Raw genomic sequence first — 20,555 nt, forward strand, 5'->3', positions numbered from 1 at the left:
GTCTGAGAGTCTCTAGACCAGGTCCTGGAAATATTTAAAATCATCCCCCAGGGATAGAGAAGGAGGCATGACTACTTCATCCTGAGGGGAAGAGGAGATATTAGTCATAGGAGACATCCCTTCAACAACTCTAGCCTCCTGTAGGTGATAAAGGTTGCTTCTCTCTATGGCGGGTGACACTTGACACTCTGGAAAACTATTGGTGATAAGCTGCCCAGGGGTTCCAACATGGCATGGAAGGAGGTACATAAGGCATAGGAGGCAGCACCCAAGGACGTTCATATGAGTGAGGCGTTGGTGGTAATAATGGGTGCAAACAGTTGCAACTTCAACAGAGGCTTCTGGGAAGGGACTGCCGTAGGAGTGAAGAGGAGAACCCTGAACTGACACGTAAGAGACCGAGGCGAGGTCTTCATGAGAATCTTCTTCCTCAAGTTCACTCAGGAATGGTGGAGTGCCTGGTACCAGGCGAAGTTCAGGCGATCTGGATGTTCTCGGTACTGACAGCATCTCAGAGCTGAGTAGCGGAGAATTAGGTGTCTCAAATATAGCTATGTCCTGGGGAAATTGGAATTCCTGCGGTACCATGTGGGTTATCAGTATGTAGGCTTTGGGCACTCGGAGGCAAGCACAGTCACTGACGGTACCAAAGCTCTTGTGTGCTCCAAGGGAAGCACGGTCAGTACCCAAGTGGGCTTTTTTGGTACAGAGGAAGAGCTCTTCTTGCCACCCCAGTCTGGTAACAGTACTGATGGTCTCTCCAGGCCCATGGCTTTGCCGCCTTGAGATCTAGCTGTGCCCCTGGCACCTGAGGAACCAGCAGCCTCAGAAGTACCTAATTGAAGAGCTGGTGAAGCTCAAGATACCAATGACCTCAATGTTTTAGAGAGAGGTTCTCTATCTGGCAAGCCACGGGCACATTCTTTCAAGGACTACTGTCAGAGCTCCATCTCAGGCTGAGGCAATTGAGAAGGAACTGATGGCGGTTTGCCCACATAATGCTGTAGAACAGCATCCTGGGGCACAAAACTGACTAACATGCATGTGCAGGCTAAACAGACACAGCTATGAGAAATCTCCAATCAAAGGCACAGAGAGGCATTCATACACCTAGAGTGGAGAAGCATCTGTATGCACACTACTTGAAGAACATTTCATTTAGATTTTGAACATTTTTTCTTTTTTAAAACCTTTTAAAAAACTTTTCTTTAATCTAAATTAACTAAAAATTCAAAATCAAAGTTGTTTTGACTCTAGGAAGTAAAACTTTCTGTTAAAAATGTCACAACAATTTCAGAACTTTCTTTTATCCAAGCATAATTCAAGTCAGGAGATTCATTGAAACCAACCTTGGTTTGAGAACAGTTTCAGTTTCAACAAATGGGCATTTTTTGGCAAGAAAAGGTTTGTTGAAAAATCCCCAAACAACTCTACGCACAATTTCCTTAGGAGCCAGCTCATCAGTTCCGCAGTCATTACAATATAACCATAAGGGAGTGCAGCTCGGTAACACAAATCAGGGAGGTCTAGGAGATAAGACTATGCACCAAAGTAAGCATTTTACAGAGACATTACATCACAGGGGTGTTGGGACAATTAGGCTATGTTTACAATATAAGCTAGTAGTGTGATTGCCCTGCTCGTGTACACATACTCGCATTAGCTCTCATTGCGCTAGCACAAGTATAGATAGCAGACTAGCCATGACGCCACCAGTAACGGCAGCGGAGGCATGGCTGAGCTGTGCCAAATACAAACTTGCCTGAAACCAGGGGCATGTGCTTGGCATGGCTCAGCCATGCCTCTACTGCTGGTGCCTGTGTTACCACAGCTATACTGCTGTTTATACGTGGGCAAGCTCTATGAGAACTAGCACAAGTATGTGTGCACGAGCAGGGGAAGCATACCCCTAGCTCACAGGATAGATGTAGCCTTAATTACTGTTTATAAGAGCTGTACACATGCTAAAACTAACTAACTAACGCACGCAACCTTTTAGTGGAGCAGGGTCGAATAGCTGCATTACTTCCAAGTTATTTCAAGAACTTCCCCTGACTTTTTTTTAAATGGTATGTACAGGGGTGGGCAAACTTTTTGGCCCAAGGACCACATCGAGGTTGCACAACTGTATGGAGGGCTGGGTAGGGAAGGCTGTGCCTCCCCAAACAGCCTGGCCCCCTTCCCCTATCCACCCCCTCCCACTACCTGCCCCCTGACTGTCCCCCTCAGAACCTCCAACCTATCCAACCCTCCCTGCTCCTTGTCCCCTGACCACCCCCTCACGGGACCCCTGCCCCCTATCCAACCCCCCTGCTCCCTGTCCCAACTGCCCCAACTCCTAGCCACACCCCTGCTCCCTGACAGCCCCCCCGGGACTCTCACCCCTATCCAACCACCCCTGCTTCTTGTCCCCGGACCACCTCTGCCCAGGACCCCCCGCCCTAACTGCCCCCCGGGATTCCACCCCCTTATACAACTCCCCCTGCTCCCTGTCCCGACTGCCCTCTCGACTCCTATCCACATCCTCACCCCCCGACAGGCCCCCTGGGACTCCCACTCCCATCTCCTGACTGCCCCCCAAGAACCTCCTCCCCATCCAACCACTCCCTCCTCCCTGACTGCCCCCAAGGACCCCCCACTCCTTTACCTAACCCTCCTGCTCCCCACCCCCTTACCAGTGGGAGCGGTGAGCCAGAGCACAGCCCACGCGGCGGCATGGCTGTGGGGGAGGGGCTAGGGACTAGGCTCCCCAGCTGGGAGCTCAGGGGCTGGGCAGGATGGTCCCACGGGCCGAATGTGGCCCACGGGCCGTAGTTTGCCTGTGTCTGCATGAGCTCGATCTCAGCAGCAGCAGCACACAAACACCTCCTTTTCTTATATAAAATCAATCAGTTAAGCCTGGATGTTTCAAAGAATCACCTCACTGAGCCTTCAAAATCTCAGGCCACTATAATTAAACAATTGAAAAATTAAATCATAATCAGGCCAGAAAAAGAGTGACAATCACTTAAGAGGACAGTGGTTAGGACACTCAACCGAGAGGCAGCAGATCTCTCTTGAAATCCCTTCACCCCATCAGAGTGTGAAGTACTCAAACTGGAGGACTCGCGCAACCCAGGTGAGTACCCTCACCATTTGGAAAAATGCTGTGTGAGAGGTCCTGCTTCTCTTTCTTTTCCTCTCGGCAGCCACTTTGTGTGGAGTTAGGCAGGTGCCTAATTCATTCTTGCAAGTATGAGGCAGCACCTAAACCACCTGGTTCCAGAAGAGGGGGTTCCTGGTTGTGGATTGCAAAGAGAAACAGGCACCTCCCTGCAGCATAGACTCTGGACAAGTCTACACTACAGCACTACATCAGCACACTGATGCAGCGGCACTGCTACGGTGCATCTGGTGAAGACACGCTATGCGGAGGGGACAGCGCTCTTCCATCGGCATAATTACTACACCTCAACAAGAAGTGGAAGCCATGCTGGCGGAAGAGCATCACCCACTGACAAAGCAATGGGGAGAGTGCGAAACTTGCAATGCTTGGTGGGGAGGGGGAGCTTTTTCACACCCCTGAGAGACTTAAATTAGATTGACTTATGCGGTAGTGTAGACCTGCCCTTAGGTGCCAAACTCCATGAGAAAGGTGGCATCTTCTATTGACTAGATTAGGTGGGTCCCTGCCTTTATCATTCTGGCTTTTGTGGATCCCATTCGTAGGAGCCTCTCTCTCCCATTCGTTGTACCTATTACATTCCATATTCTGCTAGGTGCAGGGTCATGCTTCTGGTGTAAATTAGTGTAGCCTAAATGTTGATGTAATTTGGGACCCCTGCTAACGACCCCAAGGGACTACTGCAAAAATCTAAGATCACTACGGCTTGGGGAAGCTCTGACCACAGCCTTTTCTCCAAGTCATTTTCTTTACAATGACTGCAGAGAAGGTGGATGTCATAGGAGCCATTATGACAACTCTTATGCCACCACAGAATCCCCCTAAACTGAGATCATCTTTCATGGTTGGTTATGCTGTTTTCAGAGCCACTTTCTGACACTAGCCTGATACAAAGCAATCCTAACACAGGTGAGTCTCTGGGCCACTGTGTCCATGTACAGAGATTATGCTGGTTCAGATTCCATTTGGGGTACCCACTGTGAATCCTGTTCAAGGCATTCAGGTAGGTAAAGGTAGTGGGTAAGTTTCCTCAAGTGGATTTTGGGCATAGTTATTACTTTTCATATAATATATATAGGTATAGGGAATTCTCAGTCTTTCTGAAGAGTTACACACAATCTCTGAAGCCTGTAAATTATCTTTCAAATCAACAGAAGAAAGGAATATTGTACTAAATTCACTTTTGTCTGCAATTCTATGCAACTTCTAAAAAAAGATTTCAGTTTTTGAAGTCATTTTCCTGCAATAAATATGCTGTTAATAGGTGCTCTACAGTTCTGGTGTAGCCCCATCTGTACTGAATATGTAGTGACTTTGTAAATTAAACTTTTGGTAGTCTTCCTTGAGAATCTCTCTATTCAGCTTTGCATGTACTGTCAGAGTATTACGTTACCTTTAGATCTGAATGTTAAAATAGTCTAAATATTAAAGTTCTTGTACATCGTGAACTCACTTGAACAGTAATAATATATTCAGTACTAAAGACAATACCTACTTAGTACGCTGTTAGTATAAGTGGAGTACAAACACAAAATCACTTACAGTGTGATATATTAATATACTGATTAGTTAGTTTTGATTGAGGCCAAGTTACTGAATATAGTAATTTACATGGATTGTGATTTTTAATATTTGTAAAAAGGGCATACAGCAATGAATAGGTGCTTTTAGAATCTGTATTATGTGAATATAAAGAAAATAAATAAATAAAATTGTAAGATGGATGTTTTAATTGTCTCAACACTCTGATTTGACTGACTAACATGCAACACAGGAGTTCTCTAACAATACCTATCCTATCTCACAGAACTGGAAGGGACCCCGAAAGGTCATTGAGTCCAGCCCCCTGCCTTCACTAGTAGGGCCAAGTACTGATTTTTGCCCCACATTTCTAAGTGGCCCCCTCAAGGATTGAACTCACAACCTGGGGTTTAGCAGGCCAATGCCCTGTACTTACCAAGTGAAATTGTATTACACATTTAATGAAATTTGCACTTTGGTTTTACCTGCACACTCCTGCACATTTTTAATTTACAGTAGCAACAACCACCTTGGCACTAAGCATTTACTGGGGATTAATGACTCATTTGGGCTGCAGCCCTGGCACAGGAGGGACCTCTTCTCCCAGTCAGTAATTAATTCTCACAAAATGCCCTGTGTTTTAACAGTTATTGCTTAAAAACACATATTTTACAATGAATGACCCAATATATTTTACCCAAGACACTCCATAAATTGATAGCATACTAGAGTTCGATTAAGTGTTTATTATTCCTGTTCTTCAATTATAAGGCTCACTAATTGGCTGTTTCTAGGCTGATCTGCAACAACGATTACCCTGTTCATATTCCTAGAAAATATTTTAAAAGAATATTTTTGTTTTTCACTGTCAATCTAATGTAAGGAGCTAGAACTTTATGAGGAAAGATTAAACAAGATAAATATGAACTGTCTGAATAAGCATCCAAAGGGAACACAACAGTATACACACACACACACACACACACACACACACACACACACACACACACACACACACACACACACACACACACACACACACACACACACAGACATTATCACAAAAAATGGAGAGGAACTGTTTAGTTTGATACCTGGGATGAGGTAACTAGGAACAATGGGGTGGTCTTCCTGATACAAAGCTAATTAGATCACGGTGACTTCCCTTTAGTGATGGAAGCCCCATAACTTGAAATATTTAAAACTAGACTTGACAAAAGATGGAGGGAAATAACTGCAGAAAACAATTTGGCATTAATAAACAGATGGTCTGGATGTCCTAGTTGGTTTTTTCATCTCTAAGTATTATGAATCTATTACAACAATGGTATACTGCAATCAAGGCCAGAATGGAATAAGCTCAGGCAAGAGGTATTTAACTGGAGCTGTAACAACAATTTTCGTGTATTTATTAACACATATTAAGTACAGTAACTCAGGAAATAAAGATGTTTAATGAGCAAAATATCAACTGCATTTAGGTTCTTACCTCATGTATATCTTTCATCCAGCTTGTTATACCCTGAAAACTGTCTGAGTTTGTTATGTCATAGACCAGAACAAAGCCACGTGCTCCACGAAAATAACTAGTACTAATTGTATGGAATTGTTCCTGACCAGCAGTATCCCTGAAATACAGCAGAAAGGAGTCACTTGGTACTGCATACATTGAAAGAGTATGGATATGGTTTTTTCAGTGCAACTTAAAGAATACAGCCCCAATTTTGAGCTGTTTTCTGAGAGAGGTGGGGAAACTACGGTAGAGGTGGTAGAATACATGCCATTCTGCAGGGAAAGAGCTGGCAAACTATTTTGGGCATTTATGTTAATATTGTTGACTATTCTAGAGCCTATACTTGAATAATTGAAAGAAAGACAAAAATAGGTTTTGTCTACATTAAATTTTTAACCACAGTGTAATTGAACTTATGTAACTGCATTTGCACAACCCTTAGTACAGAATGTTTGCACTGGAATAAACTATGACTTCTACTACAGAAGCATACTTTGGGGTAAGCTGCAGAAGAGCAGCATTTCAGCATTAGTATGGCTAGATTAGGATAGCTACACCAATAGCTAAAACCCTACAGGTGAGGTTTTCACTCTTGCCCTTGCCTCTTTGCACTGGGTAAAGTGGTGTAAAGCTGCTCTAAAATGATTGGATCAGGCTAGGGGATGATTTCCCCAGCACAGACACTTTAGAAGACAGGTGTAATGTAGTTTTCTAAGCATCTCTTTGTAAGACCTGGCAAAGGGAGAATGTTGGGGGCAGGCTGGAGTGATATGCAGGCTGCAGAGATTCCAGGCAGCACGATGGCCCTTATAGCATCCTGGGGAGGTGGCTGTAATTTAGACAGGCTTCCAGAGCTGTCTAGATTATGTTAGAGATTACAAGACAGCGCAGGATCAAGTAAATGCGTAAGTAGCTCAAAAGCCACCAAAGCCCCTCCTCCTATTGGGCTGTGAGTTCTGTGCTCGCAATTTAGATAAGCAAAGAATCTTACCCTAAATGTAGACAGGGACTAAAAAAAACTCACCAGAATGCATCCAAACCCTCTAGCCACTGGAGATCTAGTGGCTGGAAACTCAAAAATTGGCAAATATATACAGAACCCACCACAGCTGCAGCCCAAAAACACCCCCTTTTATTTAAAAATAAGATTATGGTGCCTAAAGAATCACCTTGCTAGTCTTCATCCAAGATCCTAAACCTGACCCTATGAACATATGTTTGTAGGATAATGAAATATTTAAATCCAAATCTCCTAGCTTTTTCTTTTAAGTTGATCATTTTAATAAAGTTGCTTATATTTGGTACGGAATATAGGTTTACATTTTATCCATATGTTACAATAACTCAATGTTAAATGTTTCTAAGATAACTGTTTTTTAAAAAACATGTACTAGTTGTTCTAAACATGGTGTCCTCACACTACTGCAAGCTTTAATATGATCACTACACTGTAGGAGGACAAATAAAGCTAGACAAAATTTTGCAGTGTACAGTTCTATAATTTAGCTGGCTTTCATCTGTGGAACAAATTATAACTCACCATATTTGAAGTTTCACTGTTGTATCATTAAAGGTTATTGTTTTTACTTTAAAATCAATGCCTAAAAGAAACAAGAAAATATGTTACATGTCTTGAAATAACATTTATTTCTTATGGAGACTGTTTGTAAATAAAAGTTATTTTGGGGATGTAGAGAAATGGAAGCACACCAACCAACCAACATCAACCAAAAATCATAATAAACCACTAATTGTATATATACAAAACTGAGATAGGGAAAAAAGAACTATAAGAGTTATTTTTGATATACATCAGTAATTTACTGAAATTAACTAGCAGACTGGTCAAAGTTCTATACTCAGTCACTCATTGTGCATGGTCAACTCGGAAACTATAGCTACAAACCAGCATTAGCTGGCAAGTGACATGACAGCTGTTTGATGGCCCATGCACAAAACTGTCACAATATTGGCAATTTCTGCTAAGGGAATCAGTCCCATAATAACAGTGCTGTAGTTCTGCATGGAGGTTTAGTGACAAATGCTAACATGGCATTTGCTCACCCTATGCCATTCTTTAGCCTTTACTGCAACATTACTGAAAAGAAGTGTCCAGGATTTCATCAACAGGACTAGAAATGAATTAACTGAATTAATTAGATACAAAAATAAGTGGCCACCTGTTCAAGTAAAGACCATACCTCTATACTACCCTTCCATTTATATGTTTATGCCTCAAACTCCAAAATGTTTTGGTACTGAAACTTATTCTGGACCTACTACACCTCTACCTCGATACAACGTGACCCGATATAACACAAATTCGGATATAATGCGGTAAAGCAGTGTCCGGGTAAAGCAGTGTTTAAACTAATTTGACTGGGCTAACACAACTGAAAAAGTATCAGAGGGTAGCCGTGTTAGTCTGGATCTGTAAAAGCAGCAAAGAATCCTGTGGCACCTTATAGACTAACAGACGTTTTGGAGCATGAGCTTTCGTGGGTGAATACCCACTTCCTCACATGCATCTGAAAAAGTACACCCTTTTTGCATGTCAAGAAAAGTCTATATTGTGTTAAAGTGTAATAAAGAGATGTTGTAATGGACATCACTGAAGTTGGAAACCAGAGTGCAATTCTGGTTTTGATGCTACCATGTTACAGATAAATAAATACCTTACACCACAAAAGGATAACCTTATGAAGAGAGATACTACATTTCAAACCCTAGAGGACACCTTCAACTGCAAGTTATCTTACGTAATGCTCATGAGTCAAGCCTCAAGCTATCAGAACCTACAGTACTCAGAGGTCTATACCTACTATATTCTTGAACTGTTGTACCACAGCTGCTTATTTTTCAGAAGTAAAATCAGCAGCATCTTTAGACTGTCTCAGAAGAATAGCCCTAATAGTCTATCTTCTATAGTCTTCAATTTGTAAATGTCTTCCTATCCCTTAGCTGTGGGCTAATAGCCATAATTCTAGAAATCTCTCTTAACTTCAACGATTCCAAAATAGAACAAAACTGTCCTTTGTAATGCTCCTAAAATAACTCTCCTCTGATAGAAAAGGAACATGAAAAACATCAGTTTTGTGGTTTCAGTTCTGGTGAAGTCTGTGTTTTAGACAGAGGGGCAGAGCTTAGATTCAGCACACAAACAATGGTACCTGCACCTCCTTCACGCTGCTTTTTGTTTTCTATAATCTAAGAGCTTCTTTATGCGCATATTTAGTACATGGCAAGCTTGAGTGTGAATCTACCCTGGACTAGCCTGTGGTGCACTAACTGTCCATGTGGATTTTGCTGCTGCGCATTAACAGTTCCTTAGTGTGTGCGACTGCTCATGTACTAAATGTTCACGTAGACAAGCTTTAAGCTTTCATTTAAAAACATAAATAAGCCTCTAGCTGTTATGGTTGCTAAGGTAACTTCAAAAATATGACCCAAGTGTAAATGATGCAGTGACATCTACCCACATTTGCAGAACCTGCAACCATAGCTCCGAGAGATGTGTTCTGTACCATTCATCTCAATGGGTACTAACACAGATATCAATGACAATACTTTAAGTCAATGCTGTTAACTCACTGCTCACTAAACCATAAAAGAAAGGTGAGAAAAGATCACATTCTTAAGATATACACTATCTACTATGAGTGACGGCTCAGTTTGACACCACCTGTAAGTGGGATTGGGAGACACTACTACCCAACCTCCCTCCCCAAATCAAGAAGCCAAGCTAAAGAACACTGCAGAGCTCCCTGCTACATGAGCCTGCCCCAGGCAGAGCCAATATCAAGCTCAGCAGGACACAAGAGCTCCATTGAGGGGAAGCCGAGCCCAGCAGAGCCCATGGGAGCAATCAGATTCCACTCCATGGTTATATTTGAACATCTGCACACTCTATTGTGAGCAGCATGTTATGTATGTGGAGCTTATTTTATGGGCAGAGCATGGAAGAGTACCATCACATTCCCCCCTGCTTCCGCAATCTGGTCCCCTGTAGAGAGGAGATTTATAAGAGAATGCTAGTCACATCCCTAGCAATGGAAAGATTGCTGAATTTCAATTATTGCCTGACAAACACAAAGACTTTTTTTTTTTCAAAAGCCCTTCCTTTCAGATTAATGTTTGATGATTCTGTTATCAAGTTTACTGTGCAGCAAGAGGATAAAAAAATAACCCACTCTAACAAAGGGATGATATATCAGAAAGGAACTTTCATTTTATAGTTTAGAAAGATTAATAATGTTAGGAAGCTTTTGGTTTTTTTCTTATGTTATTTGGTTAAAACCATATTTGCCTGTGTAGAGATAAAGAACCATCATTCTTCTGCTTCTGTGCTTTACATTAAATCTAAATGTTCCAATGCAAGTTCTCAGAAAATGAACAATTTGATGTTAGAATCATCATTTTGATTCCTACTTGAACCTCGCTGCCTAACTCCTCTGTCAAAGGCAAGTATTCAGAGAAGTGCAATAAAATGGCAAAATACCAGAAAATCTCCCTTCTTTTAACTTCCAAATGCATCTTATAGTAGACTTTGGGGGATCAGCCTTCAGGTGCAAGATTCTACTTAGTATTAAAAGTTGGTGTGGGGGTGCTGTTTGGGTGGAGAGGTTTAAATTATTATATGGATCGTGCCCTTCAGCTGCTGAAAATTCTCACTGAAACTTTAATGGAAGGGAAAAATGAAATAATACAATTGGCAGCTGTAATAAATATTACGTTAAACTTTCTTGAAGAAATTAGTAAAGGTGGCTGGAAATATAGTTTTACCAAAACATGTTTATATGCTCATATAAGGCAACCTACAAATTTGAAGAAAAATATTCCTTCTTCCATTTCGAAGAACCACTTATAGAATTTGGTTTAACTGTTTGCTCAGCTTTCTACAGCAGATGTTACAGCACTCGATAGGGACATGATATGTGGTGGAGGTTTGGAAGGTCACTTTCAAATGGCTGAGTTGGGAATACTTAAAAAAATTATAACCCACCGAGGCAAATCCAGCCCTACAGGAAAAGAGTTCTTATTTGACATAAATTTTAATAATAAATTGACATGACTTTTTTCTGTATAAAATAGGAACTAGAGACTGCTGAATCAGACCAAAATGTAATCTAAATTAAAATAAGGCATATTGACTTAAGTTAACTTAAATGCATTGACCTAAAAAGGTCAATGAATGTTAGTGAAAAACAGAAGTCAATATGTACTGCATGCATGAATTGTTCATGTCTTTATATGAAGTTTCAATCAAACTTAGCAAATTGAAAAGACAAGAAAGAAAAATGAAAAATATAGTGCCAAAGACAGCTCACAGATTTCAGATGGTTTGAGGCCAATGTGTTATATAATATGATCAACATAACAAAACTAACATTGATCACCATCCCAGAGATAAAAGTTATATGAATACAGGAGCTTGTATTTTCTTCTTTGGATTCTTCATATAAAACCCAGAATGTGATATAAACCAGACCAACTTCTAAGTGTGAATTCTAAACTATTACAGCCATAGGATATTTATGATTCATTCTCTCTTTATATTTAAATAATAAAAATGCCTATTCAAGGTTCCAGGAGAACTAACATAATTAAGTATGTAACAATAAATACAACTAAATTAAAACTCATCAGCTTTACAATAATCAGTTCCACAGAAACTCAGCCAGCCAACCACCATGCACCCCCCTCAGCATCTAGGAAGCATACTCTCAGTCCTTTCCAAAACCCCTCTCAATTAGGTGCCTTTTACAGCATGCCCAGAAAGTCACCAAATTCAGGTTATTTCAGGTCAAGACAGGAAGCAAGTTCCAGAATCTTAGAATCTTCACAGAGAATGCCCTGCCAGCTATCTTGCTCTCTTATTAAGAGGGGGATCCAGCCTGAACACCTCTACTGGCCATGGCTGTGGCAGTATGGCATGCAGAGAGGCAATCCCTTAGGCAGCCAGGTCCAAGGCTATTAAGGGCTTCATAGGCCATAGCTAGAGACCAATGGGCAACCAGTGTGCCACTCAATAAGCAATCAGAGGCATTCTGCACAAGCCTTAGTCTTCAAATGGTTTTAAATTTAAGGTGTAGTCTCAAGCATCACATTGCAATATGCTAACCCTCAGGTAACAAAAGCATGGATAACAGTGGTGACTCTGCATTTGAAAGAAAAGGTAACTTCCTCGCCAAAAAGTTTACTGGGTCATTGCTGTAATATGATTGTGAAACAACAGCTGGGACTCTAAAGTCACCCCTAAGTTGCAACACTAATAACTAATGGCAGATGTATTCCTTTAATCAAAGGGTGGTGATATTACCTCTGCCATCTCTTCCAGAGGCTTTTCCCAGCCCATCATCTCTCTCACCTGGGTGAGCTTCAGCTATCTTGCTCTCACTCGTGCCTTCATCTCAACTAGACATTGGTTGAGGCACTGAACTGTACTGTCCAGATCAGACTAGACAGACCTACAGTTAATCTAAACCATACTGACGACACTGCAACCCCTGCCTACTTACTGACCCTCCTAACTGACCCAGATATGAAAAGGAGAGATGACAGAATGGCATCCTGCGAGACCTCACATTTGAGAGCTCTTTGAGAGGAGAAGCAATAGCCCATAATTATCTGCTAAGATCTCTCTGAAAGAAAAGAGGAAAGCCCCTGAGGAGCAGCCCTATCCACTCCTGTCAGATTATGCAGATGAGTCACCAACATACCATGATCAATGGTATTGAAGGCAGCTGATAGATCTAATAATACCAGCATGGACACCTCATCATCATCTACTGCCAGGAGGAGATCACTGACTCTGTGACAAAGTCAGGTCTATATACCCAGATTGACATAGGTCATGGAGGTTAGTGGCATCTAGATAATGATAGTTGTCCCACTACAATCTTCTCCACAGTCTTACCCAAAAAGTGAAAAATGTGTTATTGATCGACAATTAGCAAGAGCATTAGCATCAAGCAACATCTTCTTGAGCAAAGGTTGCATTATTGCTTCCTTCAAACCAACAGACAGCTTGCACTCTCTAAGAGAGGTGTTGATCTCCACAAGCAAGGGAGTCAGTACTTCACCAGTGGCCTTCAACAGCCAGGAAGGACATGGATCCAAAGCACAGGTTCTGGGATGAAGTTCTCTTAATACACTGAATACCTCAGAATGCATCACTGACTGAAACTCCAGCAAAAAAGATGAGGCCCTTGTTCCCTCAAGACCTTGCACTGCCACCACAGAAGCAGATGGCTCATCCCTACTGCGATCCCAATAACAAGCAATCTCTTCACAATGGGAGGGAATCAGATCAGCTATCAAGCCTAGACAGTGGTTTAACCACCCAAAACAAATCTGTGACCTGAGATTTTACAGATTTAGAATTAACCTAAACAAGGATAAGGCTCTTGTCTTTCTGAATAAGTTTCCATGGAGTTAATTAGCAACAAATCCATTTGTAGGGAAGTCTTAAATGTATCAGCTACTATAGGGAGAGGAAACCTACCCCTCAAAAGCGTACAGCAGGACTTGAAAAATCTACTTCCTGAAATCTTCCACTACTGCTTCTAATGAGGGCAGAGGGGAAAAAAGGAGAGCATCCTAAGCCTCAGGAAGCAGAATGAGCCAATGGCTAAGAAACTAGCTTAGAACTTTAAAGACCTGGGTTCAAGTCCCTGCTCCACCACATCTTTTCTCTGAGATCTTGGGCTAGCCACTTGGCCTTTCTGTGCCTTTTGTAAAATGGGGATTATAGTACTTCCATACCTTAGAGAGGCAGGGGAAACAGTGAGCCATTTAGATACTAAGGGAACGAGGGCTACAGAAATACAATATATAGAGATAAACCTATCCTCATGGGGATTGGTCTGTGTAAGGGAAACTGGTCAAGGTAATTGATTCTAGATAGCTTCCTGGCAAGTGGGCCAGAACACAGTAGGGATGGAGGCCAATTTAATTTGGGCCCAAATAGCTCTTAAACAGAATGAGAGTGTGGTTATACACTTATGCTACATATTTAACATGCTGTCCTTCTCACTCATATCAAGTAGTATCTCACTCTGTGAGTAATCGCATGTATTGTTAAATAACAGATTGCAAATTAGACTACTTGTGGAGAAAAGTACTCCTCAATATAAATAAGAGCAACAGAATCTGGCGCTGTTCAAAAAAACAGGAAACATGTAGATTACTATTAGCATTCTCAGTACATACAGTCCATTAGATTTTATAGCCCATACTTACATACAGTACCATATGTATCAACGATTCAAGCCTACACTCTTCTTTTATAAAATTAATGTCAGGGAGTCCATGTAGACATCTAGAATTAGTTCATTTACCTACAGTATGGTACAGATCAATTTGCAAATCTAGAGAAAAAGAAACCTTTGTCTGAAAGGCGATTTCAGTTTTAGGTTTCTGTAATTTACCTATAACAAACCAAAGACAAAAATGTACACACACCCACACTCATGAATGTGTCCCTTTGAACAGAAATTCAAAATACAAGTGGAACTTGTGTATTGAATTTATTTTCAAAGGGATGTAGTCAATGGTCTGCTACTTCCCTTCCCACAAAAAAGTGGAACTTGAATGCATCCCTTTCAACAGAAATTCAAATACATTCTCTGTTCCTTCCCTTCTGTTCTTTCCCTTCCCCAATTAAATGAAAGCTTCACCTTTTAGAACCAAGATCTCCACAAATATTTTCCCCACATAGAAGCACATGGCACTGTCAAGAAGACAACAGCTAGGACAACAACTTATTTCATACCTATAATAAATAAAACAAATAAAGTATTGTGCAGAAGCTTCATGTTCACTTGTACACAAGATTTTTTTGTTCATAGGCTTTCCCTATGGCTTTCTATCCTGTGCCATTGTTTAAATAAAAAGTAATTCTTTATAGTCTGCTATTCTCAATATGATTCATCTGCCTTATGATCCATGTAAGTTTAATTAGAAAACTGCTTATAATTCACCCAAACTGTATAATTGAAGAGGGGAAGGGCAACCATCCCTGAGAGCTTAAGTGCTGCATAAAATGCTTTCAATGAAAATTTACTGTGAATGCACATTTTCATTTTCTAAATATATAATTTTAGAAAGTTTCAGCAAGTAGAGTCTATTAACAGCTCCAAGACATTTTGTAGTCTTACCAGGCTTGTAGCACATGGAATGCCTAGTTGCCATGACACAAAAAGAGATCCTCAACAGTCCCCCTCCAATCTTTTTTCTTCTATGACTGCTATCTTTATCTCTGAATAATGGTAAATTGATGACACACAACCCCACCAGAAACTCAGATTCCTAGGGAACTAAATATCTCAGAGTACCGGTAAAGGCCTTTTACTTCATTTCCAGTTGAAATTCCAGCCGGATAGGTAATGATTAATAGCCATTCATAACCTTCAGATGAGTGTGCAATGGGCTGCAAGAAAGAAAAGCTCTCAGTCAAGATTGTATCAGACATATGTCCAAATCAAAACTGCTACTCTTGTTGGTAGACTTAGTAAAGAAACAGAAGATTAGATGGACATAAAGTCTGAACTGTTCTATCATCATTGGAAACTGTCCCTCCAGGATACAGCTGAGGCCCATTGGGAAGCTTCTGCAGAAATTTAAACTGTTGCTTCCTGCATTGTACTTTTCTGGACAGGAGGCTTCCTACTGCCAGTACTGTTAGTCTGGCACTTATCACCAGCACAACCCATTTATTTTAAAAATCTACGGCCAATGTATACTACAAAATTGACCTGTTTGGGATTTTGAAACCAGATGCAAATAATCGTTATTCAGATTTGGATAATTGCTTACAGCATGGATGGGACAAAAACTTTCTTAGAAGTTTCTGAAAACCACATTAAGACTTGCATTTTGAAAATTCACTCCTAATATGACCAGTTTTGTAATACACAGGAGCTTCTGATTCTTGAGTGAACAGAGGTAGAGTATCAGAAATTCTATCTGTTTGAGAAAAAAGTCTCAGGAGCATGAGTTCACTTCCAATATTAGGTATCATCATGAAAGCAGACATTCACTCTCACAGGTATTCCACAGGGATGAGGTACATTATTACAGGTTTCGAAGATCAATTTCACTATCCAACACATCCCTTTCTGATAGGCTCTGATATCCTTATTCATATAGGTTTCAATGGAATGACTTGCAGAGTAGAATACTACTCAACTTAAGTAAGGGAGTTAAAAACTGGGCCAAATTCATCCAGTTCTCATAGGGCCAGATTCTGACATCCTCACTTAACTTAAGTATTCATATTTAAATCAATATCAATTGAGGAGAAAGGCATTAGTCAACATTTCTACGATAACAGTAATAAATTGTATGAGGCTTTCAATAAGAACACTGGTCAGGGATAGTCTAGGGCAGCATTTCTCAAACTAGGGTCCACAGACCAAGGATACCCCAGGGGGTCCACTGGCCCTGCTGATCACCTCCTCCCCCTCCCTCCCTCAACTGCTTCCCCTCCCCCCCAGTGCCTCCTGCATGCCGGGAACACCAGTTCAGCAGCATGCAGGAGGCGCTAGAGGTAGGGGGAGGAGGTGCTCATGAAGGGGGTGGAATCATGTTTGAGGCTTCCGGCCTTGCTGATCAACTCCTCCCCCTCCCTCCCAGTGCCTCCTGCATGCTGGGGAACAGCTGTTCAGGGGTGTGAAGGAGGCGCTGGGAGGGAGGGAGAGGAGCGGGGACGAAGCACGCTTGGGTGGGGGGAAGAGGAGGGGCAGAGGTGGATTGGGGGCAGAAAGAGGTGGGGGTGTAGCCTCAGAGGAAGGGATGGAGTGGTGGCGGGGCATAGGGCTGAGCCGGGGGGGCTTGGAGGTCCCTGAAAATTTTTAAATGAAAATAGGGGTCCTTGAGTTGCTAAAGTTTGAGAACTGCTGGTCTAGGGCAGAGGCCGGCAACCTCTGGGACGCAGCTTGTCAGGGTAAGCACACCGGCGGGCCGGGCCAGTTTGTTTACCTGCCGTATCGGTAGGTTCGGCCGATCGTAACTCCCACTGGCCGCAGTTCGCCATCCCAGGCCAATGGGGGTGGTGGGAAGCACATCCCTCACCTGCGCCACTTCTCGCAGCCCCCATTGACCTGGGACGGTGACCCGGCCAGTGGGGCCGCTATCGCCGTACCTGCCAATACAGCAGGTAAATAAACTGGCCCGGCCCGCTAGGGTGCTTACCCTGGTGAGCCACGTGCCAGAGGTTGCTGACCCCTGGTCTAGGGCATATGCAAAACTGCTGGAACATGCAGGTTTCTCTGCACAATTTTTCTATAAGCTTCCACTAAACAGCACATGAAACAAGGCAATTACAAACACAGCCATCCACATATATGGAAGAAGAAGAGATTCTCTTGGAGATACTATGTCTGACAAATCATTATCTACGAAGGGTCAGTAAAATAGATGGAAAGGATTGAACTTTGTACCTATCATTGAAGATGAAGGAATTAGGCATTTTAATTTAGATTGTAAATTCTTTGGAGCAGGCAGTATAATTTTGTGTGTGTGTGTGTTTGTACAGTACCTAGCACAATGGGGCCTTGACTTAGGCCTTGTCTATACTATAGGGGGAAATTCGATCTAAGCTACATAATTTGAGTTACGGGATAGCTTAGATCTACTTATGTCTCTCCCGCGGACTCCCTCTACTCTTTTTCGAGCTGGTAGATTACAGAGTTGATGAGACAGCGATCTTCAGTCGATTTTGCAGGTCTTTACTAGATCTGCTAAATTGACTGCCATTGCACCGATCACAGCTCCATGGATACCCTGGTAAGTATAGACAAGCTCTTAGTTAAATTCTCTAGGCATTACTGCATACATTTTTTAAATAAATAATAATTTTAAGACCAACAGGAGGCTGTCACAGATATACTATTAATTAATGCCAACACATGACAGCTGGTAAGAGGAAGATTTGGAGATGGAAAGACAGGACCATGCATTTCTCCCTATTTAGGTCCTCACCATCAGTGTTTAAATGTCTAATATAGCAAAGACTGGAAATGTGTTTCAGATAAAAGTAGGTCTTGAAGATATAAATAAATATTGTTTAGTGTGAAAGTGAGCGTAGCCAAGGTGTGAATGTGCGCATGTCAGAGAGTGGATGCAGGTGGTGTCAGTCTGTCATACTGTGAATGCGGGGGTGTATGTCAGTGTGTGGATGTGTGTCAGGGTGTGAATGCGGATGTGTGTCAGTCTGCAAGGGTGTGACTGTGGGGGGTATGTCAGTGTGTGAATGTAGGAGCGTCAGTCTGTGAGGGTGTGAATGTGGGGTGTATATCAGTGTGTGAATGAGCGTCGAGGTGTGAATGCGGGTGTTTGTGAGGGTTTGAATGTGGGGGTGTATGTCAGTGTGTGAACGTGGGTGTGTCAGCCTGTGAGGGTTTGAATGCGGGTGTGTGTGTGTGGGGGGGGGGGGATATCAGTGTAGATTGCCGGGGCCCGGGCGCTGGCTCCGTGTCACTCACCGACGGTGGCGATGTAGGAGGCGGCGCGGGGCGGCCCGCGGGCTGGGCTCCATGTACCTCCTCACGATAGAGGTTTTCCCCACGCAGGACTCCCCGGCCATCACTATTTTCACCAGCAGCGGCTTCCCCGCGGAGCAGTGCCCCGGCCCAGCCATGTCCCGTCCGGGAGCCACGTCCTGTGGTCCCAGAAAGGGGCGAGCGGCGAGAGCACCCAGCCTGCGCAGAACCGAAACCGGCCGGGCCCAGCGCCACCGCGCGGAGAAGGGGGGCGGGTCCTTCGAGCCACAAGGACTGGCCGGAGGGACCCGCCCTCGCCGCGTGTGGCTCCAACTGCCCCGGGACTCTCCGGCCTTGCAAAACAGCTGCTGGCGCTCCCCCCCGCGCCAGCCGCTTCCCACCGCCCGGCTGCGTGGTGGCTATCTGTGCGTGTCTGTGTGAGCGTCTGGGGGTGGTGGGGCTGCGTGTGTCTATCTGTGCGTGTCTGTGTGAGCGTCTGGGGGTGGTGAGGCTGTGCGTGTGAGCGTCTGTCTGTGCGTGTGAGCGTCTGGGGGTGGTGGGGCTGTGTGTGTCTGTCTGTGCGTGTGAGCGTCTGGGGTGGTGAGGCTGTGTGTGTCTGTCTGTCTGGTCGTGTGAGCGTCTGGGGGTGGTGAGGCTGTGTGGTGTCTGTCTGTCTGTGCGTGTGAGCGTCTGGGGGTGGTGAGGCTGTGTTGTGTCTGTCTGCGTGTCTGTGTGAGCGTCTGGGGGTGGTGGGCTGCGTGTGTCTGTCTGTCTGTGCGTGTGAGCGTCTGGGGGTGGTGGGGCTGTGTGTGTCTGTCTGTCTGTGCGTGTGAGCGTCTGGGGGTGGTGGGGCTGTGCGTGTCTGTCTGTCTGTGCGTGTGAGCGTCTGGGGGGTGGTGAGGCTGTGTGTGTCTGTCTGTCTGTGCGTGTGAGCGTCTGGGGGGTGGTGGGGCTGCGTGTGTCTGTCTGTCTGTGCGTGTGAGCGTCTGGGGGTGGTGGGGCTGTGTGTGTCTGTCTGCCTGTGGGTGTGAGCGTCTGGGGGTGGTGGGGCTGTGTTGTGTCTGTCCTGTGCTGTGCGTGTGAAGCGTCTGGGGGTGGTGGGCTGTGTGTGTCTGCCTGCCTGTGTGTTGAGCGTCTGGGGGGTGGGGCTGCGTGTGTCTGTCTGTCTGTGCGTGTGAGCGTCTGGGGGTGGTGGGACTGCGTGTGTCTGTCTGCTGTGCGTGTGAGCGTCTGGGGGTGGTGGGGCTGTGTGTGTCTGTCTGTCTGTGCGTGTGAGCGTCTGGGGGTGGTGGGGCTGTGTGTGTCTGTCTGCCTGTGTGTGTGAGCGTCTGGGGTGGTGGGCTGTGTGTGTCTGTCTGTCTGTGCGTGTGAGCGTCTGGGGGTGGTGGGACTCTGTGTGTCTGCTGTCTGTGGGTGTGAGCGTCTGGGGGTGGTGAGGCTGTGTGTGTCTGTCTGTCTGTGCGTGTGAGCGTCTGGGGGTGGTGGGGCAGTGTGTGTCTGTCTGTCTGTGCGTGTGAGCGTCTGGGGTGGTGGGGCTGTGTGTGTCTGTCTGCCTGTGTGTGTGAGCGTCTGGGGGTGGTGGGGCTGATGTGTCTGCCTGCCTGTGTGTGTGAGCGTCTGGGGGTGGTGGGGCTGGGTGTGTCGGTCTGTCTGGGCGTGTGAGCGTCTGGGGGTGGGGGGGCTGTGTGTGTCTGTCTGTCTGTGCGTGTGAGCGTCTGGGGGTGGTGGGGCTGTGTGTGTCTGTCTGTCTGTGCGTGTGAGCGTCTGGGGTGGTGGGACTGTGTCTGTGTGAGCGTCTGGGGGTGGTGGGGCTGTGTGTGTCCTGTCTGTCTGGTGCGTGTGAGCGTCTAGGGGTGGTGGGACTGTGTCTGTGTGA

The 20,555-nt window shown here is 44.2% G+C and overlaps 1 protein-coding gene across 1 annotated transcript in view; it reads right to left on the minus strand.

The window, feature by feature from the left end:
• The window catches only part of LOC115646756 (ras-related protein Rab-10-like), a 53,626-nt gene extending 34,704 nt beyond the window's left edge, over window positions 1-18,922 (minus strand). Inside the window, 4 exon segments of the mRNA XM_030552996.1 lie at window positions 6,174-6,312; window positions 7,738-7,798; window positions 18,683-18,719; window positions 18,721-18,922. Of these exon segments, the coding sequence (XP_030408856.1) occupies window positions 6,174-6,312; window positions 7,738-7,798; window positions 18,683-18,719; window positions 18,721-18,837 (354 nt within the window). The 5' untranslated portion in view covers window positions 18,838-18,922.
• Between the last annotated feature and the right edge of the window lie 1,633 nt (window positions 18,923-20,555).

This window comes from Gopherus evgoodei, chromosome 2, assembly GCF_007399415.2.
Source record: "Gopherus evgoodei ecotype Sinaloan lineage chromosome 2, rGopEvg1_v1.p, whole genome shotgun sequence".
Lineage (NCBI taxonomy): Eukaryota > Metazoa > Chordata > Testudines > Testudinidae > Gopherus > Gopherus evgoodei.